Source organism: Bison bison, unplaced genomic scaffold, assembly GCF_000754665.1.
Source record: "Bison bison bison isolate TAMUID 2011002044 unplaced genomic scaffold, Bison_UMD1.0 scf7180017864035, whole genome shotgun sequence".
Taxonomy (NCBI): domain Eukaryota; kingdom Metazoa; phylum Chordata; class Mammalia; order Artiodactyla; family Bovidae; genus Bison; species Bison bison.
In genome coordinates, this window is record NW_011494607.1 from 3,153,841 (window position 1) to 3,179,629 (window position 25,789).

The following is a 25,789-nucleotide window of genomic DNA, read 5'->3' on the forward strand; positions in this document are numbered from 1 at the left end:
ACTGGAGTGGGTTGCCATTTCCTTCTCCAATGCATGAAAGTGAAAAGTGAAAGTGAAGTCGCTCAGTCGTGTCCGACTCTTCGCGACCCCATGGACTGCAGCCTACCAGGCTCCTCCATCCATGGGATTTTCCAGCAAAAGTACTGGAGTAGGGTGCCATTGCCTTCTCCGAATAATATAGATTACATAATAATAATATATTTTCATAAATATGATTGAAAAATAGGAAACTTTTAGGAAATAAAAGGAGAATAGTTAAAATGAATGTGGCTTATGTAACCTTTTAATTCCTAAATTGTTGCTTATTGGAAATTTCATAGTAAATATTAAAATTCAATTTGCCATTTAACTTAACTATCTAGTATTAAAACCTCCCACATATTATCCTCATCTTGAAGAAATTATGAGCCATGTTAGTTTCACGGATTGAGTGAAATTATTTCAATGATTTTAATTCCTGTGTATTTGTAATTAGATAAATGTACAAAACTTTAGTAGGTTTCCATTTGAAACTTGTAGATTTGTTGGGTATTTTTGTTTATATCCTTTTCTGGAGAAATAAATCAAGGCACAGAAACCATTGCAGGTATATCATAATTGAGTCATCTCAAGTTGTTTACATATTCATAAAATATTAATCTTTGTGCATTATATGACACACTTGACCTTATGGGCACATATTAACCATGTAAATAATCCTGTATCACTGGAAAGGAAGAAATATGTTTGTTAATTAAAAAAGAAAATATTGATAAAGGAACCTGAGTCCATAAAGGAAACCCTTACCTCATGTCTGGCTAAAAGTCACAGTAATACCACAGCAGAGCAAAAAGAGATGATCGGATACATTTGTAATAGAGGCACTGGATACTTGAAAATGCAGTCTATAATATTCTTCATGAATGAGTGATCTGTGAGGAACTCTGATTTCTGATCCAAAGAAGAAAGAGAAAATGTCTGCATTCAACATCTTTTACTATTGACAAGTAATCAGAGTTATTCACATCTTCTACCTGTGATAAAATTTACTTTATACTTGTTCAGTTCTACTACTGTTGTTTAAATGAGCTGCCTTTTTAGAGTTACATTTGAGTGAACTCAGCTCTACTTAATGTAAGTTGCACACATAGTATATTATTATTATTACACAATAGTGCCACATAATGTAGCCTAAGCTCTTTATTAATTTAATGAAATTATTATACAAATATTAATTGACCATGTATTATGTGCAAGGCACTGTGCTAAGCATTGTAAACCAAATAAAACAATCGCAACAGAGCACAGACCTTTGCCCAGATTTGTCATGGACAATCTGTGTCTGCAATGAGAGGGGTCTTCATCCTTGTAAATCTTTTTGCTCATAGTTGATGTTCACGGACTTTGTTGAATTTTTGAATATATGTATCTAAGTCACAAGTCTTTCTTTGACTTTATTTGCATTTACTTACCATTATATTTGCATTATATTTGTGAACAAATAATGTATACCCCAGTGAAAAGTCTTGTCCTAAATAATGCAGAACTTAGTATCACCAACCACTTTATTCTTCAGTATTCATTAAGACTGTGTCCATACACTAAAGTAAAATTTGTATAGTGCAGTTCTAACAAGTGTGATTCTTTGACAAAATTAATTTTTGAATATATATTATTCTAATGGGCTTCCCTGGTGGCTGAGACAGTAAAGAATTTGCCTGCAATGCAGGAGACCTAGGTTCAATCACTGGGTTGGGAAAATCCCCTGGAGAAGAGAATGGCCACCCACTCCAGTATTTTTGCCTAGAGAATCCCATGGACAGAGGAGCCTGGTGGTCTACAGTCCACTGGGTCACAAAAATTCAGACACAAATGAACGACAAGCACAATCATTCTAAAGCTTGAAAGTTGCTGCTTGACTTAACTAGTCCTTTGAATCTCCTCACCAACTTTTTGAGATCTAGCCTTAAAACTGTCATTACTTGACAATCATTACTATGATTCAAAATTAATATTACCAACATTTGGAATCATTTCCCTAGAATGCATAATTTATTTTTTTCTAAAGCATTTTATATATTTCTGAAATGAATTCAGATTTTAACCTGAGCAGATATAATTATAAATTAGAATTCATAGAATGTCCCAGTTATTAAAAGACTGACCCAATGTAGCTGTGTTTTCAAATAATGAAAATAGCAGTGAAATGTTGCAAAAGCACAAGAGAAGAGTTCCTCAGTGGTGAATTCAGTTTGTTGTAAGATGTAATAAATGAATATGTGTTTTATCACACCTTTTTCCAAATATAAGCTCAGCCAGTTTTAAGCTGGCAAGAAACTATCTATTCTAAGGTATAACTAAATGTTTATTTTGTAGGCAAAACCTATTCTTGCATTTTAGAATATTAAGTACCATATATTTTAAGTTAGATAATTAGGACATAGTCATGAAATGCCATCAAAACCATCATTTTCCCCACAATTATATTAGAAAAAGAAATTATCTGATGCTCAGTGATAGCTTAATGGGCTTCCCAGGTGGTGCCAGTGGTAAAAATCCCACCTGCCAGTGCAGGAGGCATAAGAGATGTGGATTTGATCCCTGGGTCAGGAAGATCCTCTGGAGGAGGGCATGGCAACCCACTGCAGTATCCTTGCCTGGAGAGTCATGGACAGAGGAGCCTGGCAGGCTACAGTCCATGGGGTCACAAAGAGTCAGACAGAACTGAAGTGGCTTAGCACTCAAGATAGCTTAACAGGAATACAGATCAAAATACAGAACTGGGTTTAGCTGGAGTTCAAACCTTGTATATTAGAGTTACTCCCTGGGTCAGTTGGTCACTTATACACAAGTTGAAACATTATGACTACCCTCTTCGTTCATCTGCAGAATATTTCATTTCATCCCAGAATTTTAAAGAGATTAAATAATTGCACCTGAATTTTCCCACCAGTGTCACACAAGAAAACTTATTTGAATTCCAGATAAAAATGCTTTGAAATTTAAGCAAAGATGGACATAGCACTTTTCCCCCATTTCATGAGTACACAGGTCTTATGGTCCAAGTAAAATCAAATAGATGTTGTCTTAACTTAATGTTTATTTTGCAAATGTTTAGGTAACAATGGTGACACAAGTTTGAATTGGATAATGTGTATTTGAAGGTAGTGAGAGCAAGATGGAGATAGAAGAATGTGGTAAGGTATTAACCCCAGTATAATGAGTACAGATTTTGACAGTGGGAGAGCATCACATAATTTTGACAAAATGGAATGTTAGAGAAATGTAGTTAATGTTCAAAGTGGTGTTTGAGCAAAATATCAGCAGTATTGAAAATAATGCTCTTTTGCCTTCTCCATGGACGCTCATGGTGTATAGAGAATATTCAAAAAATAACTGACTGAATGGGTGGCTAGATAGGTGGGTGCCTAGATTACATGATGGAGAAAGGAAGGCAAGGAAACTAGGCCAGTAACATGATCATAAAGTTATCAATACTTCCCTAAGGATGGAAGCAATTGAGATGAGAAGAAATCGTATATTGCAAGGGAGCTAGAACATGATTTAAAATAAAATTTGTTAACATTAATGCCAACATTTTGAACTTTGTTGATTCTTAAACTAGTAGTTCCTCTTACAGAAATAGGAAAGTCGTGAGAGACCTGCTTTGCACGGTTAAGAAGTGAAGAGATGGGGAGCAGGAAATGTAACGGACATCAAAATGATAATTATGTAAAGCAACTATACTCCAATAAAAATTAATTTTAAAATATGGTAATTAAGCCTTTACTCTAAAAAAAAAAAAAAGTCTTTACTCTGTGGATTATCAGAATGTTGGCACTGGGGCAGTCAATAGGAATGATGGTGGCTATGAGATCTGGGAGGTTTGTTGGTTAGAGGAATTGTAAAACATTGGAGCTAGGGAATTTCTCCTAAAGCTTTAAGGAGACATTTTCAATTAAAAAATGAGGAAGTATACATTGTATACTTTGTGACTTGGTATCACCTAGAAATCATGTAAGCTAAAACTTAAATCAGAATCACAGAGGGTTTACTTACTAATGGGTTAAAAAAAAATCCATGGAAGGCAAAGGTGACTTTGCGTTCATATCCAACATTTTTAAGCGTTAAATCAGGAAGAATATCTACCATGTCTATCATATAATTGCTTTGAGTTAATGGCAAAAATCCTTATAAAGTCTTACAGCTGAAGGGAAGTTGTGTGAAAGAAGTCATTATTTAGCCTCCTAAAAAACTAAAAATGATGCCATACCAATGTTTAATCAAATTAAAGTATAGTATAATGAAATCATCCTTAGTTTTTTACCATAAAGAAATCATATTTTGAGTGTTGAGTAGATTCATGATGTCAGTATATTGATTTTAACCTAATTATAGAAATATTTTTAAAATGTAATTAAGAAGAATGGGGAAATATGAAATATAGGAAGAGTGAATAAAATTATTCATGTGGCTTTGGAATATTTAAAATTGCCAGAGTACTAAACTCAAGTAATATTTAGATCTAGTTAGACTTAAGTACCATTAGGTAATTAGACACCACAAGAATGAAAGAGCATAGGCCAATTTCATGTAATCAGTCAAATAACTTTTAATTTGATTTCTTATTTCTTACTTTCTGCCCTTTAATTAATTTGTAGTGATAAATAAGTATCAGGGAAAAAACAACTTTAGAAAAATGAGGAGTATATGGTTAAAGAACAGCCTACTCAGACAAATTGAACAAGGAAGATAAGAAAATTTATTTTAAAAATGAACTTTATAATTTTAGTTTGGAGCTCCATCTCAAGTTCAATGAGATCTTTCCCAAAGAGCAGACTTGTCTTCTCTTATTCCTCTCCAACATCAGCAGTTTGCTTTTGTTCTTAATAGATCTGAAGAGACAAGCTGTCGTTTGTGAAGTTCTTTAATTTGGATTGTACAACCTGTGTCAGTTTAATAGAATTAGTTAAGACTGAATGTTCACTAGATGTTCTGGATTTTTCTAGAGATGTGGGCTAATTAACAAGGAATTTATTTTTAAAGATTAAGTTAAAGATTAACAAGGTTGGGTAATTATCAATATTGTCCATTAGGATAAGAATATAAGGTTAGATTTATTCGAGTAGTATGCATATGTGAGTTTATCCATATATATGAATGTATCCATAGGATATACAGATGTATAACATATAAATATGGATTCTAAATTGAAAATAAGCAGAAAAAGAAAAGACTAGGCTTGCTTAACATAACATGTGTCAGCTATGATCTTCTCTCTCTCTCGCTCTCCAAGGGCTATGCTTATGTTTCCCCGTATTTTAAAATTGACAAGTGCCTGCTCCACATACCCCTCAGAGAGCATGTATCTTGTCAATAGCATTCCTTGGAGCTTAGAGACCCAACTTGGCAGAGGTATACGGAAATAATTTCAAATAACATAGAATTCTGCCTTAGTTAACTTTCTCAAATCTCAATTTCTGACATTAGTACAATTTCTGTCCTATTTCTAAAGGAAAGGAGATTGATACCAACCTGCCTATTTCTTAGCACAGTTTTAATGGAAAATGGGAACTTAAATAATTAGGAGGAAAAGAAAATCTTTAATATACAAATCTCCTTTCTCTTAATCTGTGCAACTTTCCTGTTTGTAAGTATGACGGAGTGTGTATTAAGTTAAACTTTTATACTCGATTCTAAACTAGCATAGAATTTAATGTTTATTGTCTTAGATGCAACTTTTATCTCTCTCTTTCTCTCTCCTTTATTTTTTGGAAGTTCATTAAAGAAAATGTTCTATTACTGCTGGCGATTCATTGAATAGCAACTATTTTCTCTATATAGAATGATCTAATTTGCCTGGAAACTCAAGATTCAAACATACAGCCCTACACACAGCCGATTTATTTTTAATTTATATGTGACCATAGTACTTTCTCTCATAATTGTCAGGAATTTAAATTACCTATTTTTTACAAATTTATTATATATATATATGTAATATACAATAAAACAACAATATATTAATAATGTCCATTTTCTCACATGTACATTACCTTCAAATTTTGTACATTACCTAAAAAATGTATATTTTCCTAAAGAATGTCCTACAGAGAAAATTATTAATATACCAGTTTCAGAAATAGAATTAAAATTTTAATTAGTGGTGAGATAGATATTACTTTAAAGTTCAATTATTTTCTCTCCTTTCCTCTATAAAAGACTAGCTATTAGAGAAAAGTTTTAAGACTTTTAAGAAAGGTATTAGAAGCTTTAGGTTTGAGCTTTAATAGGCCAAATACCATCTGTTTCTACAATTTGTAACATTTTATTATTAACAACTCTAGAAGAAGGAGGCAGTCTATTTCAGTGGCGAGGACAGATTTCTGTCCATCTGTGCCCGTATTGCAGCATGTCACTTGTGCTTTAGATCTGCATAGCTCTGAGCCAGTGTTGATGCCATGGCAAGGTCAAGAGGTGGAGAAGCCTGTCAGCACATCCTGTCTCTAGCGTGATGACAACCACAAGCTGTGCTTCAAGCCCCGCCCTGAGGCAGTCACTCTGTTGAGCCTTGGAGCGAGGCCTTCCACACTATGATTTCAAAGGAAAATGTTAACTTTAAACATTTTAAAATATCAGACAAAAAACTTAATGTATGATATGTCTCTGGTTAATGTCAGGTTCCTTATTAAGGGATCTCATCTCTCAACATTTAAAAATGTGCAGAGTTCTATGGTGATTTTTCTTTTCTTTCTTTTTTTTCAGGTCCTTAGTGATTATATTGGGGTTGGGGGAAGCAGAATCCATGTGAAATGCTATTTTACTGCAAAAAAGCTTGAAAATCAGAATATAGGAGATTAAGACTGACTTTAAAGACTGAAACATTGCATGTTGATATTAAACACCCCATTCTTTTTTTTGAGAAAGCTCAGTATCTAGAATCTCTAATTGTGTGCTTCGTTTTTCCTTTTCTTTTTCCAAAAAGTGCCTATCAGATTGTTGTGGAGGAACTGCATCCCCACCGAACCAAGAGAGAAACCGGAGCCATGGAATGCTACCAGGTTCCTGTCACGTACCAGAACGCCATGAGTGGGGGTGCACCATACTACTTTGCTGCCGAACTGCCCCCAGGGAATCTTCCGGAACCTGCCCCATTCACAGTGGGCGATAACAGAACCTATCAGGGCTTTTGGAACCCCCCTTTGGCTCCACGCAAAGGATACAACATCTATTTCCAAGCCATGAGTAGTGTGGAGAAGGTGAGCGTCCTCCAAGATTTTGCTTTTTCACTGCCCTGAGGATTAGCCACAGTCAAATGTTATAAATACTCAGTAACATTTGTCAGGGGAAGAAAAAAAAAATTCAGTGTGTAGGGGGTGTTGTTTCTGTTCCTAGCAGCACGCACGGTTTGGGGCCTACTGTAGGGGTGGGGCTCCATGCCAGTTATATTGCACAGGATTCCTGTTTCCTAGTAACTGCTTCTCTTTGAGCCCTCTTCAGGAAAGCCCACAAGAGCAATTGTGAGTAAAATGATTTGAAAAGATGGGTGTACTATTGCCAGGCCTCCAGCCCCTGTAAACATAGGGCATTGTTCTGTCTTTTTTGCTCAATAGTGGCACACTTCAGGAGATTAAATTTACTACAGGATAAACAGAATGCTTGTTCCACAGCAGGCTAATAAACCCTTATAAAGTTTTCAGGGGGTACAAGCCAAATAGTAAATAACTGGTAACAATCCTCTGATTACAAAGTAATAGGGCGCCTGTGGTAGATCTGACAGAACCTAAACAGAAGGCAGCCTGGCGATGGCGGGATGCTGTGCGGTTAGAGAAGTCTGTTTTCTGTTCCCTGGCGGCCCCTCCTTTTCCCATTTTGGACACAGTTGTTTTTGAACACTGCCACGGCTCCCAAATGAATATTGAAGAGGGAAAAACAACAGAAAGTTAGAAACTACCAGCGGTTCCATATGTAGGGAAATAACCTGGGCTTTCATGTCTCATGCTGTTCTCCTGAAAGATTTTCTTTCCTAAAGCATATTTTATTTATTTATTTTTTGCAGGGAGGTATAGAAAAAAAATTGAGAATGGAAACCTTCTACAACTTAAAATTCAATAGAAGAATGACAATATTATGTACTTTGTAGCTATATAGGAAATTGTTGGGTTTGAGGAATTGAGTCCCTGAGACGGGTACCTGGGAGATGATGTGGAATATCCAATTGCAGCAGTCCTATTATATCCTGGAATCATTTCATTGCACGACATAGTAATCTATTTGCATTTCTGTAAGGGATCGTGAGAACTTAGGGTATTGACTGGGTGCTTTTGAATGAAAACTTAATCTTTGTGCTTACTTGTATGGTTGGATTACAGTATAAGGAAAGGAAAATGTCCCAGCATCTTCTAAGATGTACTTCAAAGCCAGAGGCTGCTCATGATTAAAAATGCTCTTCTCATCTTCTAGTTTATTTTTATGTAAGTAGGAGTCAGCTGCCTACTTTCTACCCACACATCATTCCGTACCGCTGCCATGATGGGGCTGCTCAAATAAGAGACAACCACAGAAGTTTTATTCCATTCTGGGTATAAAGTAGCATAGTTCTGTGTTTGGGTATTCATCTTTAGAGAGGTGAGAGATTCCAAATTAACTTTTGTAACTTGGTCTGTGGTATGAGAAAAGTGTTAATGAATGTCTGTTACTTATAAAGAATTTTCTCTGGCACTCTTTAAAAGCTTTGATATGAATTTTCTCTTCTAATTGTTAATATATCTACATGTGGTTTAACCAAAGTACAGAATAGCAATAGTATGTTTCACAATTATCTTGGAAAAGAAGTATTAAAATTGACATGGCTTCTACCAACAGAGACCGGTAATCCTGATGGAGTTAACAGCAATTGCTTTTAAGAAATCAAAATTCCTTTGAGCCTTTATGGTACTGTGAAATAGTCTCTTGGAGTGTACTGTGAAGGCTTTAGGTCAAAGTTAAATAATAAAAGTGCAGATTTTCATTTTTAATTACTAATTTTTCCCTCAATGCTTTACTTTAATTTAAAAATAACAAATGCTTAAGAGGAAAGTATATAAAGTCTTGGTTTATCTGTCTATAAAACTACCCAAGATGGAGTTACATACACATCTTGAAAACAAATAGCCTCTGTTCTGTTCACCGCCTTTAACATCCCATCCAACCTCTTGGATTCAAGGATATATATTCAAAGATATAAACTGAATGAACTAAATATTGGAGGAGCAAACTGCAGACCTCGAAGTGTGTTTCACCCTCCTACTACCAGTCCACAACATTTAAAAACAAAAGGAAGAGAAAAGATTTTTTAAATTCTGAAATGTCTTGTCCTTTCCCATTTCTCCTTCAACTTCCTGATCTCATCTGTCTAGCAAGAGGAAGAAAAATAATCCCACCAAGAAATATTTAATCCCTAACACCTAAATTAAAAAAGAAAAAAGAGCAGATGAAATATACTGCAACTGTGATGCAATTTTATGACTTTCATCATTTAGCTCCTTAGTCATGCTAGAATCAAAGCAAAACTGTCTAGTATTCAGCTTTGGTCTGAATCTACAGGTATGAAATGAACAAGAAATTTATATTTGGGTCTGATTTGTATTAGCTTTGCAAATATATTTTTCTTTATGATCATTCAAAAAGTACAATAAATTCAAATAGAATGCTGGATTGTTTGTCCTAGCAAGATATCCTGTTTCATTACAAGGTAAACAGAGATACCTAAGTCTTTAGAAAATACTAGTTTTTTAAAGTTATTTTACATTTTTTGGAAATCTCTGTGAAAACATCTAAAAAATAGTGTCTTTAATGCTGTGATTCTATTCCTTGGAAACCTAATTTATAACCCCAGATTAATCTTCATACTAGTTGTAGTTTATGAAATAGGAAACATTACCTATAACTGACTATTTTCATTTTTTTATAACTGACTTTTTTTTTATTCCGTCAGGAAACTAAAACCCAATGTGTACGAATTGCCACCAAAGGTAAGAGGTTTGCTTTTTTTTTTTCCCCAAATTCCATTTGCCAACTTTCTAAAATGAAAGAGCTTTGTTCCCTGCTTCAGGGCTAATTAAATGTGGCACTTCTATTACAGAGTATTTGTAGTTGGGCCCAGGTAAACTGCCAGCCAAGGTTTTTGACTCACTTGGGTGTCTTTAACAAGTAATGGTGTGCTACTTTTTATCCCCCGGTACTTGACTGAAGGAATCTTGTTATGACAATAAGAAGGATTTAGAAAACTTCAGAAGGGTTTGTTTCTGCCATTTTAGTGTCTGAGAGGTCTTGTGCTGCTGATTAGCTGCTAATTAAAACCTCAGCAATATCTGCTCAAAACAGCAAATGTCTTATTTAACAACCTCTGTTACTTTTGGTTGTAGACAATTAAACACAAAAGACTGAGCTAGTCTAGGCATATGTAAAGGTAAGGATGGAAACAGGTCCATATCAGTAGAATAGATGGATTGAAGATTTTTTCCTTTTTTATTTAAAAAAAATTTTTAATCCAACTATTGCCAAGAAATTAGGTCTGGGAACAGCCAGGGCTATTTCTCCTGACACTGCATATTATAGTTTAGTTGTGTTGTTTCTTTAAGAGACAGCATTTTCATCTTTGAATGAGTATTTAGAGTTCAGAGTGGGAGAAAGTCTCCTGTATTCCACTATGTTTATAATCCTTCATTTAAGAGTTATGTAACTGTGCCAACAGGGAAAGAGAGCTACTTGGTGTATTCTAGCAAGAGAAATGAGAAAAAGCTGTCCGCACACAGACATAGGGCTCCGCAGAGGGTTGAGGCTCTGGGTGGTTTGCTGCCAGAATTAGTATTAGGTCCCCATTCATAGCAGTAGTTGATTCATTTAGAGGAAAAAATGAATGGCCATATTCTGTTTGTGCTGGCATCTTTCCTTTCATCATTTTTCTCCATCTAATCATCAATCTGCTCAATTAAGCGTTTGTTTTATACTCTTGATTTGTAAAGGCAATAACAAAAGACTTTTCCCTTGACTCATGAGGAGTAATAAAAAAGCTTCACAGAAGAGAAAGTAATATACACTTTTCAATTCAAATACTAGGATTCCTCATGATATTTTTAAAAATAAAGCAAACTTAAATGAAGGAAAAGAGAATGCATACATAGATGCATGAAGTGTATAGGCATTTTATTTTAAAAACTTGGCATATGTATCAAGAGTTAAAATTGAAATTTTTAGAATATAATAGCAGAAGGCATTTAACTCCTAAGTTTTTCAGATTTAAAACAAAACCAGAAATGTAAAATGGTCTCATATCAGCCTTCAGGAAGTTTTTTAAATATGCATATTAGTGTTAGTCACTCTGTCCGACTCTGCAGCCCTATGGATTGCACCCCATCAGGCTCCTCTGTCCATGGGATTTTCCAGGTAAGAATACTAGAGTGGATAGCCATTCCATTTTCCAGGGGATTTTCCTGACCCAGGGATTAAACTTGCATCTCCTGCATTGCAGGCTGATTCTTTACCATCTGAACCATAAATGATTCTAAAATTTTAAGTTTTCTTGTTCAGCTATTTGGATTTATATATGCTTAAGTGTTATTTTGTCCCTCACTCATACAAATAAAATTATGATGACCAATAGCATATGATATTTTGACTTCAGGAGAATTGAAATTTTGGAAATCAGATTTACCATGTGGCATAGAATATTTGCCAGAGACTCAGAGGTAATAAGATATAGTCCATTTATGGGAATTTCTTCTTTGCCTAGAAATCCAACCCTGCTGTGCTTCTGGGTCTTAGGTTGACAGTGTTGTTTCTTGAGTGAAAGAAATCTGGCCTTTGCCCCTTCTTACTGTTCTTTTAAGTTGAACAAAATAAAATAAAATTCTCATTCTAAAAATAATAATGTTAGAGTACCTCAGTTCAGCTGAGTAGCTCAGTCATGTCCGACTCTTTCCTACCCCATGAATCACAGCACGCCAAGCCTCCCTGTCCATCACCAGCTCCCGAAGTTCACCCACACTCATGTGCATCGAGTCGGTGATGCCATCCAGCCATCTCATCCAACGTCGTTCCCTTCTCCTCCTGCCCCGACTCCTTCCCAGTATCAGGGTCTTTTCCAATGAGTCAGCTCTTCACATGAAGTGGCCAAAGTATTGGAGTTTCAGCTTCAGCATAAGTCCTTCCAATGAACACCCAGGACTAGTCTCCTTTAGGAGGGATTGGTTGGATCTCCTTGCAGTCCAAGGGACTCCCGAGAGTCTTCTCCAACACCACAGTTCAAAAGCATCAATTCTTTGGTGCTCAGCTTCCTTCACAGTCCAACTCTCACATCCATACATGACCACAGGGAAAACCATAGCCTTGACTAGACAGACCTTTGTTGGCAAAGTAATGCCTCTGCTTTTGAATATGCTATCTAGGTTGGTCATAACTTTCCTTCCAAGGAGTAAGTGTCTTTTAATTTCATGGCTGCAGTCACCATCTGTAGTGATTTTGGAGCCCCAAAAAATAAAGTCTGATACTGTTTCCACTGTTTCCTCACTTGTTTCCCATGAAGTGATGGGACCAGATGCCATGATCTTTGTTTTCTGAATGTTGAGCTTTAAGCCAACTTTTTCACTCTCCACTTTCACTTTCATCAAGAGGCTTTTGAGTTCCTCTTCACTTTCTGCCATAAGGGTGGTGTCATCTGCATATCTGAGGTTATTGATATTTCTCCCAGCAATCTTGATTCCAGCTTGTGCTTCTTCCAGCCTAGCATTTCTCATGATGTACTCTGCATATAAATTAAATAAGCAGGGTGACAATATGCAGCCTTGACGTACTCCTTTTCCTATTTGGAAGTCTGTAGTTCCATGTCCAGTTCTAACTGTTGCTTCCTGATCTGCATATAGGTTTCTCAAGAGGCAGGTCAGGTGGTCTGGTATTCCCATCTCTTTGAGAATTTTCCACAGTTTATTGTGATCCACACAGTCAAAGGCTTTGGCATAGTCAATAAAGCAGAAATAGATGTTTTTCTGGAACTCTCTTGCTTTTTCCATGATCCAGCAGAGGTTGGCAATTTGATCTCTGGCTCCTCTTCCTTTTCTAAATCCAGCTTAAACATCTGGAAATTCACAGTTCACATATTACTGAAGCCTGGCTTGGAGAATTTTGAGCATTACTTTACTAGCATGTGAGATGAGTGCAATTGTGCAGTAGTTTGAGCATTCTTTGGCCTTGCCTTTCTTTGGGATTGGAATGAAAACTGACCTTTTCCAGTCCTGTGGCCACTGCTGAGTTTTCCAAATTTACTGGCATATTGAGTGCAGCACTTTCACAGCATCATCTTTCAGGATTTGAAATAGCTCAACTGGAATTCCATCACCTCCACTAGCTTTGTTCATATTGATGCTTTCTAAGGCCCACTTGACTTTACATTCCAGGATGTCTACCCCTTACTATTATTGTGAAGATTAAAGTAGCGTGTATATATGAAATGCCTAAATCGCACCTATTGTAACTATGAGTTAAGAGTTAACTGATCACCATAATTACTATATTCATTTAGCATTTTTTGCATGGAAAGAAAACACACTATTAAGGTAAAATTAACTTACCTGACTATGCTTTTATTATATTAGAGAATAATTGCTTTACAATGTTGTATTGGTTTCTGCCATAAAACCATGCAAATCAGCCATAAATATACCTGTGTCCCCTTCCTCTTGAATCTCCCTGTCACCCTCCAACTCATCCCAACCCTCTAGATTGTCACAGATTACCGGGTTGATCTCCCTGTGTTATCCAGCCACTTCCCACTAGCTATCTATTTTGGATGTGATAATACATATGTTTCAATGCTGCTTTCTCAGTTTGTTCCACTCTCTCCTTCCCCTGCTGTGTCCGTAAGTCCGTTCTCTATGTCTGTGTCTCTATTCCTGCCCTGCAGAGTTTCACAGCGTACAAGTATAGTCAGCTATGGTATATAAAACTTTTCAGTATGAAAACTAAAACTTTTGCTGCAGGGCATTTTGAAGATACACTTACTAAATGACATAACCATATTGATTAGGGAGGGATGAAGGAACCTTCTGGGCAAGGGATGATTGGATATTTCACAGGTATCTAGTATATATATGCAAAAACCTATTAAATTATATACTTAAAATTGTGTGCACTATAGTGACTTAGGGCACTGAAAATTCTTTTGTGAAATGTGAAAGAATTTAAAAGCCAAGAGCCACGCACCTATGGACACCTTATCTTTGACAAAAGAGGCAAAAATATACAATAGATTAACGACAATCTCTTTAACAAGTGGTTCTGGGAAAACTGGTCAACCACCTGTAAAAGAATGAAACTAGAACACTTTCTAACACCGTACACAAAAATAAACTCAAAATGGATTAAAGATCTAAACATAAGACCAGAAACTATAAAACTACTATAAAACTCCTAGAGGAGAACATAGGCAAAACACTCTCCAACATACATCACAGCAGGATCCTCTATGACCCACCTCCCAGAATATTGGAAATAAAAGCAAAAATTAACTAATGGGACCTAATTAAACTTAAAAGCTTCTGCACAACAAAGGAAACTAAGCAAGGTGAAAAGACAGCCTTCAGAATGGGAGAAAATAATAGCAAATGAAGCAACTGACAAACAACTAATCTCAAAAATATACAAGCAACTCCTGCAGCTCAATTCCAGAAAAATAAACGACCCAATCAAAAAATGGGCCAAAGAACAAAATAGATATTTCTCCAAAGAAGACATACAGATGGCTAACAAACACATGAAAAGATGCTCAACATCACTCATTATCAGAGAAATGCAAATCAAAACCACAATGAGGTATCATTTCACTCCAGTCAGAATGGCTGCGATCCAAAAGCCTACAAGCAATAAATGCTGGAGAGGGTGTGGAGAAAAGGGAACCCTCTTACACTGTTGGTGGGAATGCGAACTAGTACAGCCACTATGGAGAACAGTGTGGAGATTCCTTAAAAAACAAAGTAGAACTGCCTTATGACCCAGCAATCCCACTTCTGGGCATACACACCGAGGAAACCAGAAGGGAAAGAGACACATGTACCCCAGTGTTCATCACAGCACTGTTTATAATAGTCAGGACATGGAAGCAACCTAGATGTGCATCAGCAAATGAATGGATAAGAAAGCTGTGGTATATATACACAATGGAGTATTACTCAGCCATTAAAAAGAATACATTTGAATCAGTTTTAATGAGGTGGATGAAACCTGAGCCGATTATACAGAGTGAAGAAAGCCAGAAAGAAAAACACCAGTATAGTATACTAACACATATATATGGAATTTAGAAAGATGGTAACGATAACCCTGTATGCGAGACAGCAAAAGAGACACAGATGTATAGAACAGTCTTTTGGACTCTATGGGAGAGGAGAGGGTGGGATGATTTGGGAGAATGGCATTGAAACTTGTATAATATCATATATGAAATGAATTGCCAGTCCAGGTTCGATGCATGATATTGGATGCTTGGGGCTGGTGCACTGGGATGACCCAGAGGGATGGCACAGGGAGGGAGGTGGGAGAGGGGTTCAGGATAGGGAACACATGTATACCTGTGGCAGATTCATGTTGATGTATGGCAAAACCAATACAATATTGTAAAGTAATTAACCTCCAATTAAAATAAATAAATTTATATTTAGAGGAAAGTAGAAAAAATAAATAAATAAAAGCCAAGAGCAAATAGTCCATACACTAGAACAGCACAATCATTTTGAAAATATTTTAACCTGTGAAAATTATCTAAAAATCGTCCTGTGTTTCCTGCTTTCTCGGAAGTCACATCTGAAAGCAACACATAAAGAGAAAACAGGTGTTTATTTGACTGGTAGAGAAAACATGTATAATCAATGTCATAATTTCTAAAATAAATAGTGATATGAATATATATTATGAGACAAAAGAAGTGTTCTGGGAGTTAGGGTCATTGATGTTGGGATCATTGATCCTGCTCTCTGACTCACATTTATATTAAGAAGTCTTTGAGACATATGTGTCAGGAATGGAGTGGAAGCATTTAATATAAATTGCGCTGGAAATCATGAAAGTCATAAACTGTTTATAAAATAGCATATCCAAAGCCAAAACTATGAACATACAAAAAGGAATTTAGTCCAGTGTTATCTTTGAAAAGCAAAAAGGAGAATAAGTCTCAGGAAAGGTTCTTGTGGTACATTAAGAAAAGGAGGCAACCTTAAAAAGTCACTTGTCCAGTGAAGAGCACTGTGCAACCTGGATACTCAGCATGTATAGGCAAAAGTCTCTCGGATCACTGAAACATCACTGTTTTAGGCTGCTATCAGTTTGCTTTCTGTCTTTTTACTTATAATTACCTATAATGGTCTAAAATGGTATACACCCACAAAATTATTTTTAAATTAGCAGCTAAGAATCTGGTGCCATGGTACCATAAAGAATATATACCATGATAATTTTATTTTTTTTTCTCAAGGAAATTATGCTGTGAGTGATATTTTAATAGTCAGATTTAAATGTGAAAATAATATACAAATTATAATAGAAATCACTCAATGGATTTTAAAAAGTACTTCTCTGGAAATATGTTTTATCTGTGTTTAACACTAGAATATTATATCATTTAAAATGTTCTCAATATGAAATAATCATTTATGTAACCATGTACTCATTTACATAAAATTATTCTACAGGCAAGCAAGCATTGATGAGTAATCAAGATATCAAATAATTCCCTAGAATAAAACTAAGAAATAAGACCAATAGTATATGAAATTGAAAGTATTATCATCTGTTTATATAAGTAATTTGATTTACACTTTGAACCTATATTTTGTTCAGTTTTCCCTCAGATGAATTTCTGGTTTTCTAAAAGAAAACTGGCAACTTAAATTTTTAATTTCATGGTGGTTTCTATGTTGATTAAATCTGTCCATTCCAATAAAAAGTATCAAATCTGATAAAACAGAAAAGTGTAGTATAAGTAAATTTATTGGAACAGAGCATTTAAGGTGAGAAAGGAGTTTCTTTTCTTAAGTTACTGAAATACAGCTATTTTTTTACGTTATAACAAACACAAGTTTTCCGGTCAGAAATGATTTTATTCCAGATCTCCATTTGTAAGTAGTTTGCTTTGGCAAACTGCTGTTTGTCTACCCATTAACCATTCTTTGACTTATTCCAATTTCATTTGGATGTCAATATGCCAGCCATATATCTAGCATTTATCTAATACCTGTTATACACCAAAAATTCTAGGTTCTGGGGACAGAGCAGTGAATAAATATAGACAAAGTCCTAACTTCTGTGAACTTAAATTCCAGTAGAGGGAAACACACCAGGCAGAAACACATATGTGATATGGTGAGGGTAGGGGATGAGGAAACATGTGTCTAGGGCATTGCTATTTTGTGTACGTTTATCAGAGAAAGAGGGACAACAGAGGAAGAGGTGATTGGATGGTATCACCAACTCAATGGACATGAGTTTAAGCAAGCTCTGGGAGATGGTGAAGGACAGTGAAGCCTCGTGCCCTGTAGTCCATGGGGTCTCAAAGAATCGGACACAACTGAGAGATTGAACAACAACAACAACATCAGAGAAAGACACTCTGTTAAGGTGAAGGAAACAAGGGAGGGACCCATGCAGGGGAGAGTCCTCACAGCAGAGGGAAGGTGGCCTCAGCCTCAGGGGATGAATCAGACTGGTCCTAATTAGTGATTGCCAACAAAGGTCCATATAATCAAAGCTATGGTTTTTCCAGTAGTCATATATGGAGGTGAGAGTTGGAACATAAAGGAGGCTGAGCACCGAAGAATTGATGCTTTTGAACTGTGGTGTTGGAGAAGACTCTTAAGAGTCCCTTGGACTGCAAGCAGATCAAACTAGCCCATCCTAAAGGAAATCAGTCCTGAATATTCATTGGAAGGACTGATTCTGAAACTCCCATACTTTGGCCACCTGATGCGAAGAACCACCTCATTAGAAAAGACCCTGTTGCTGGGAAAGATTGAAGGCAGGAGGAGAAGAGGATGACAGAGACTGTTGGATGGTATCACCGACTCGATGGACATGAGTTTGAGCAAGCTCTGGGAGGTGGTGAAGGACAGGGAAGCCTGACATGCTGCGGTCCATAGGGTCTCAAAGAGTCGGACATGAATGAGCACTGAACAACAACAACAACAACATACTTTAGCTTAGTCAGAACAACCTGGAGGGCTTCAAAAAATGGATTGTTGGGCATCAGCTCCAGAGTTTCTGAATTAGTAGGCCTGGAGAGAGGCCCAAGAATGTGCATTTCTCACAGGCTTATGCCGACACTGATTCTACTACTACTCAGATGATCACGCTTTGAGATCAATCACTGGGCTTCTAAGAAAATGTTTTCTTCCTGAATTTTAGAAGGAGAGATGGCAAAGACAACCACCAACTCATCCATCTTATCATGAGCATTATGTTGTAAGGATTTGATATTTAAAAAGTGGAGAGCCAAATTGGCTAACAAGAGGAGAACAGCAAAGAAAACAAGCCAACTCGGAGACCTAACAACTCTGAGCTGAGCAAGCCATTGCTGGAACTCCTTAAACTGTATATTTAAATGTGAAACAAATAAATGTCCTTATTATCAAAACCACTAGTGGTGGGTAATCTGTTACCTGCAGCAGGTATTGTCTAAACTGATGTTTGGTTTTTATTTTCCCTTAGGAATAGTAGTGAAAAATAAAATTGACATTTAAAAATATGGAATCTCTTATTAGGTATCAGTCTAGAGTATCAGTTTAGTTCAGTTCAGTCACTCAGTCATGTCCAATTCTTTGTGACCCCATGGACTGAAGCACACCAGGCCTCCCTATCCATCACCAACTCCCGGAGTTTACTCAAACTCATTTCCATTGAGTCGGTGATGCCATCCAACCATCTCATCCTCTATTGTCCCCTTCTCCTCCTGCCTTCAATCTTTCCCAGCATCGGGGTCTTTTCAAATGAGTCAGTTCTTCACATCAGGTGACTAAAGTATTGGAGTTTCAGCTTCAGCATCAGTCCTTCCAATGAATACCCAGGGCTGATCTCCTTTAGAACGGACTGGTTGGATCTCCTTGCAGTCCAAGGGACTCTCAAGAGTCTTCTCCAACACCACAGTTCAAAAGCATCAAATATTTGGCACTCAGCTTTCTTTATAGAGTATCAGGAATCCATTTGCCTCTTAGATGTAGGTACTTTGATAGGATTTATCCTAAGTCCCTGAGAGCTGGGAAGGAAGAACCAACATGGTTCTCCGAGAAGCCAAGGGAAGAGAATTCCAACCACTGAATTATTCATATCTCCATTCACCCATTTATTTAGTATCAGCTTATTTATTCTTTTGATAAACCCAAGGTTGACCTGTAATTGTGAAAGGTGTTCGTTTAACTCTTGTAAGTTCCCATCCCAGGAATGGTCTAAATCAGATCATTATTAATTCAGAGTATTACTAATGTTAAACAATGATGATATAGATCTTTGCCAATCCCTCAAAATAATGTGACTTCAGTGCTAGCATACATTTTAAGTGTGCATTCCAATATTAAGAAAAATTTACTTGTCACAAAGGTGTAGGTGTGGATAGATTTTATTAATAATATATGACAAAACATATAAATTCTGGTGATATTTTATTTACTTTATTCTTTCTTCCTTCCTTTGCTATCTTTCCTCTAATTACTGGGTAAGATTAGTTTTTTAAAAAAAGAATTTGCTTTATAGTTTTAATTTTGTCTTATGCTGCTTTTGTCAAATTTTTCATTGGTGCCCTTTTCTCTGAGTGTGCAGATGGGTAAAAGTTCTTTTTTAAGTGATCAGACATTCAGAAATAACAAGCATGAGAAGAAAAAGAACTCTAAGTCTGTCAAGAAGTTACAGTAATACCATAGAAGCTCCATTTGGTTATACCATGTGTGTGGAATCTTTCTGACTGAATTCATTCCCACCATATTTATCACAGATGAACTTGAGTGCATCTCAACAATCTTGGCTCTTAAATTGCACTCTTGTGCTGTTTTTACAACTGCAACAAAGGGGGATTTGAAAGTAGGAGTGAGGTCTGAAGAAAAAAATATATTTAATTGGGTCTCAGGCTCTAAAATCTTAACCCTAGTTTCTTAAATTGTTCAAAGATGCTTTATATTTTGCCAGGTATATGTGGAAGGAAATGGTAAAGCATCAGAAAGAAATTTTCAGATCTGCTTACACTGCTTTTTATACTGATGGAGGGGCTTCCCTGGTGGTGCTCATGTGAAGAATCTGCCTTCCAGTGCAGGAGTTGCAAGGGATGTGGGTTCAATCCCTGGGTTGGGATGACCCCTGGAGTAGGAAAGGCACTCCACTCCAGTATTCTTGCCTGGAAAATTCCATGGACAGAGGAGTCTGGCCGTCTACAGTTCAGGGGGCCATAAAGAGTCAAACATAACTGAGCAACTGAGCACATACTGGTCAGTCTAAGGTCAACTGTGATAGTTCAGTTTGGCTAGTAAGAAATTCTGGATGGGGTCGGGCTTTTATTGGTCCCTAGGATTGAATTATCTTTGAGAAAGCTGCCAGCTCTTCTGAAAATTTGTAATCAGTGAGAATAATTTTATTGTTCTTCCTCTCAATGCCTAAGTACTCCTGCTGGTACTCATACTCCTTTGTCTTGCAAGGGAGAAAAACTGTACATCATTTTTCCAGCCAATTGTATGTCTGTCCTCATTTTCAAAAATTAGTCTAATTTGAGGTTTCATTCTTCTTCAACTCAGAAGGGAGGGAATTGCAAGAAAGTATATTGGTAATAGACTACAGCCTGAGGAAAATGAAATTATATCTATGTGAAACCAAGCAGGGAACAAGTACACTTTTAATAAAGCTTAAATCAGTGGTTCATAGCTTGGAACTAACTTCTGTTAGGCAGCAGTATTTCCTTGTGCTCTGTCAAAGACCTTATCATTGTAAATTTTTTCTTTCAATATAGAGCAAGTTACTAAAAATTCGCAGCTAGTAGATTTTTTCAACTTATTTGCAAAACTAAAATATCCCTTTGCTTTAAAAAAAACTATAGTAGAATGAAAATGTAATATTTCTACAGTGAAGTTAAAGGCTAATGATTCTCCAAATTATATATTATCCAGAAATCTCTTAGGATAAAGACCTGTCTAGATCAACTGTAAGGTTTATGAGAGTAAGGGCGGTATCTGGTTATATTTATGAAGTCCATGCCTGATATTTAATACAAATGCAATCTTTTTGGAATGAATGCTGTTGTTTTCTAGAATTATTCCACTTTTCAGTGCCTTTAAGATGTATTGGTCATGTTTTTTTACTACATTTTTACTAACATACTTTAGACATAATTTGAAGTATTTGATTTCTTTATGAATAAAAACTTTGTCCTCTTGGTAGTCTTGTCAGTTTTTGCTTCCCTTCCATCTAAATTATGCTACACTATTAGAATGGGAAAAAAATGTAAAAAGAAAAATTTTGCTTGAGTGACTAATATCATTATTTCAAATATTAATTTTCACCTTTATTCTTTAGGAGAAAAATAGGTTTAAAAAGTGAAGACTACAAAAAATAGAATAAAAATTGTGTATGTAGTGTAAGTATGTATGCTATATAAGTATTCTAAAGTAATGGGAAGCTTTCAAAAACTGCAAAGTTACTGATGGGAAGTTTCTGGCCAGTGATGATTTTTAATCTAAGAAGCCAATTGAACTTTATTTACTTATTATTATATTTATTTTATTATAACTTTAGCAATTGTATATTAAGAATATTAGTAGACATTATAGAAATTTGAAAAGCATTTACTCTATTTTTTAATAAACTATTTTTTTTAATTGAAAATAATGCTAGCATACACAACTTTGTTATATGCAGAATATTAACATAAGCCAAGGAATGCAGGTGGCCTCAGGAAACGAAAAAGCAAGAAAAACAATTTTCCCCTTTGAATCTCCAGAAGGAACACAGGCCTGCCAAATCTTAATTTCAGTATTGTATGATTCATTTATGGGCTTCCCCAGTAGCACTAGTGGTAAAGAACTCATCTGCCAATCCTGGAAACATAAGATAGGTGGGTTTGATTCCTGGGTCAGGAAGATCCCTTGGAGGAGGGCATGGCAACCCCATCCAGTATTCTTGCCTGGAGAATCCCATGGACAGATAAGCCGACAGGCTATAGTACATAGGGTCACAACGAACTGGACATGATTGAAGTGACTTAGCACACAAGATTCATTTAGGACTTCTAACTGCTAGAACCATAAATAATAAATTTGTGCTTTTTTAGCACACAAATGTATGGCAATTTGTTACAGCATAAAAAGTAACTAATACAATTTTGGTACCTGGAAGATGAGTCTTACTGAAACAATTACCGAAAAATATGGACATGAGTTTGGAATTGAGCAGAGGTTTGGAAAAATTTTGAGGAGCAAGACAGGAAAAGCTTGGATTGCCTTTAACAGACTGTCAGTAGAAATATGAATATTGGGGAAGAGTCAAGATGACATGGAATTTACATCTCCTCGCAACTATATCAAGAATACATCTACGAACGAAACAGTTATCACAGAACACCTGCTAAACCCTAGCAGAAGATCAGACACCTAAAAGAACAAGAAGAATCCCCAAGCAACCAGGCAGGATGAAAGAAAGAAAAAACAAAAAGAGGAAACAGGAAGGGACCAGCACCCCTGGAGGGGAACTGAAAGTGAAGAGAGGTTCCCACACTCAGAAAAGCCCATTCACAGTGGGGAAATCAGCTAGGGCAGAAAGAGGATTGGTGAGAAATGCTGCAACTGGTCTGTGAAAGGCAGGACACAGTAAGAACTGTGCCCATGATCTGTGCTGCTGCCTGCATACCCCAGCCTGAGTCCGGTGTCTCCTGGTGCGGACAGGGGCTGAGTGATGGAAAGTGGTGTTTGAAGAATGGACCCAGGGAGGGGACAACTGCTGGCTGTGAAAAGACAGCATGAAGGGATAGGAGTAAGGAGTTCCACAACTGGGAATGTTTTCAGAAGAAGCTACACAAACATTCTGACTTTTCTAGAAGAAACTATAGAAGCACTTCTCTGGGTCACCATAGAAGCAAGGTACCATTGCTGAGTGGCATGCAAGGGGGGGGCCTCCACAGCAACCTCCTTCCCTCCCAGCCAGCCTCATGGCTCCATGGGCGCTAGGAGGGGCACCCGATCTAAGCATGCTTGTCCACTTCTAAGCCAAGGAATCCTCTGTCCACACAAGCTCCAGAGACCACCAACAAATACAAAAGACCATAAGAGACTACATGCCCCCCAAAATGACCAACCTAGAATAATGGACACATTTTTAGGAAAGTGCAACCTTCCAAGACTGAACCAGGAAGAAACATGAAAATATGAACAAACCCATCATAAATAATGAAATTGAAACTGTGATTAAAAATCTTCTGGCAAACAAAAAGTCCAGGACCAGATGGCTTCACTAGTGAATTCTATCAAACATTTAGAGAAGAGCTACAACCTATCTTTCTCAAAATCTTCCCAAAAATTGCAGAGGGAGGAATACTCCCAAACTCATTCTATGAGTCCACCATGATTCTAATACCAAAACCATACGAAGATATCTCACACAGAAAAGAATATTACAGGCCATTAATCACTGATGAATATAGACACAAAAACCCTCAACAAAATACTAACAGACAGAATTCATTAAAGGAACACACACATTAAAAGGACAATACACCACAATCAAGTGGGATTTAACCCAGGGATGCAAGGATTCTTTACACAAATCAGTCAATGTGATACACCATATTAACTGAAGAATGAATATGATAATCTCAATAGACACAGAAAAAGCTTTTGACAAAATTCAGCACTCATTTATGGTAAAAACTCAGAAAGTGGGCATAGAGGGACCCTACATCAACATAATAAAACTTGTACACGACAGACCCACAGCAAACAACATTCTCAGTGGTGAAAAATTGAAAGCATTTCCTCTCAGGTCAGAAACAAGACAAGGATGTCTACTCTTACCACTTTTATTCATCATAGTTTTGGAAATTCTAGCCCTGGTAATCAGAGAAGAAAAAGAAATGAAAGGAATCCAAATTAAAGAAAAGAAGTAAAATTGAAACTGTTTGCAAATGACATTACACATAGAAAATCCTAAAAATACCATCAGAAAAACTACTACAGCTCTTCAATGAATTGGTGAAGTTTCAGGTTATAAAATTAATACACAGAAATCTGCATTTCTTTATACTCCTGAACAATGAAAAATCAGAGAAATTAAGGAAGCTATCTGATTTACCATCGCAACAAAAAGAATACCTAGGAATAAACCTACCTAGAGAGGCGAAGGATCTGTACTCAGAAAACTATAAGATACTGATGAAAGAAATCAAAGATGATGCAAACACATGGAGAGATATACCATGTCCTTGGATTGGAAAAATCAATATTGTGAAAATAATTATGCTACCCAAAGCAATCTACAGATTCAAGGCAATCTTTATCACATCACCAAGAGCATTTTCACAGAATTATAACACTTAAATGTACCATTTGTATGGAAACTTAAAAGACCCCCACATAGCTAAAGCAATCTTGCAAAAGAAAAATGGAGCTGGAGGAAATCAGGCTCCTTGACTTCAGACTATATTACAAAGCTACAGTGATCGTGACAGCATAGTACTGGCACAAAAACAGAAATATAGATTGATAGAATAGGTAGACAGCCCAGAGATAAACTCGTGCAGCTGTGGTCACCTAATCTAATCCAGAGGCTAGAACATACACTGGTGAAAAAACAGTCTCTTCAGGGAGCGGTGCTGGGAAAACTTGACAGCTCCGTGTGAAAAGAATGAAATTAGGAATGAACATTCCCTAACACCATACACACATAAAAAAAACCTCAAAATGGACTGACATGTAAGGCTGAACACTATAAACCTCTTAGAGGAAAGCATAGAACACTTTGACATTAATCACAACAAGATCTTTTTTGACCTATCTCCTCCTTTTCATAATCTTCTAGAGTAATGAAAATAAAACAAAAGTAAACAAATGGGACCTAATTAAACTTGAAAGATTTTGCACAGCAAAGGAAACCATAAACAAGACAAAAAGATAGCCCTCAGAATGGGAGAAAATATTTGCAAACAAAGCAAGGCAGTACTGATTCCCTATTTTAATCCTTTGTTGAAAAAGGCAAATGCTGAGTGATAGAAAATTAAATTATTTTTATTCTTAGCAATTAAAAACAGGTCTTTAGAGTGAATCCCCACATCAAAAGGATTGCATTATTTTTATTGCAGTGTTATGGTAACATGAACTCTGCCTCTCTTTTTTTTCTGTATTTATCCTATTGCAGGAATAAAAGATTAAAATCCAGTTTGGCCTCATTGAAACACATTTACAGAGTGTTATAGAGAATTGGTTTATGATTATTATCCCATAATAGACAAAGTATCCTTTATCCTCTATCAGTTTAGTGTCTGAAATTATGCATTCTATTCATTTTTTAATGAAATGTGGATTAAAGATTCTCTAATTTAATAAACGGCATAAGAGTCAAAAGTTAATTGGATCTTTGTTGAATGAGCAGTGACCACTGTGTGTGATTGATGGGAGGAAAAGTCAGTGAATTACATTTTTAATTTGTTTTATGTATTTAAAACTTTTAGATTAGTAAAATGTGTATTTTTTTATCAGTTTTCTCAAGTAAATTATGTAGCACTAATTATTCTTATAAAAATCATGGTAAAATCCTAATTTCTTTCAAA

General features: G+C 36.3%; 1 protein-coding gene across 2 annotated transcripts in view; it reads left to right on the top strand.

Annotated features, from left to right (window-relative positions):
* Nucleotides 1–25,789, top strand: part of PTPRK (protein tyrosine phosphatase, receptor type, K) — a 618,790-nt gene that overhangs the window by 503,025 nt on the left and 89,976 nt on the right. For both annotated transcript variants that reach the window (XM_010834647.1, XM_010834648.1), the window contains exons 12-13: nt 6,965–7,238; nt 9,956–9,992. In XM_010834647.1, the coding sequence (XP_010832949.1) occupies nt 6,965–7,238; nt 9,956–9,992 (311 nt within the window). The remainder of the gene's footprint in view (nt 1–6,964; nt 7,239–9,955; nt 9,993–25,789) is intronic.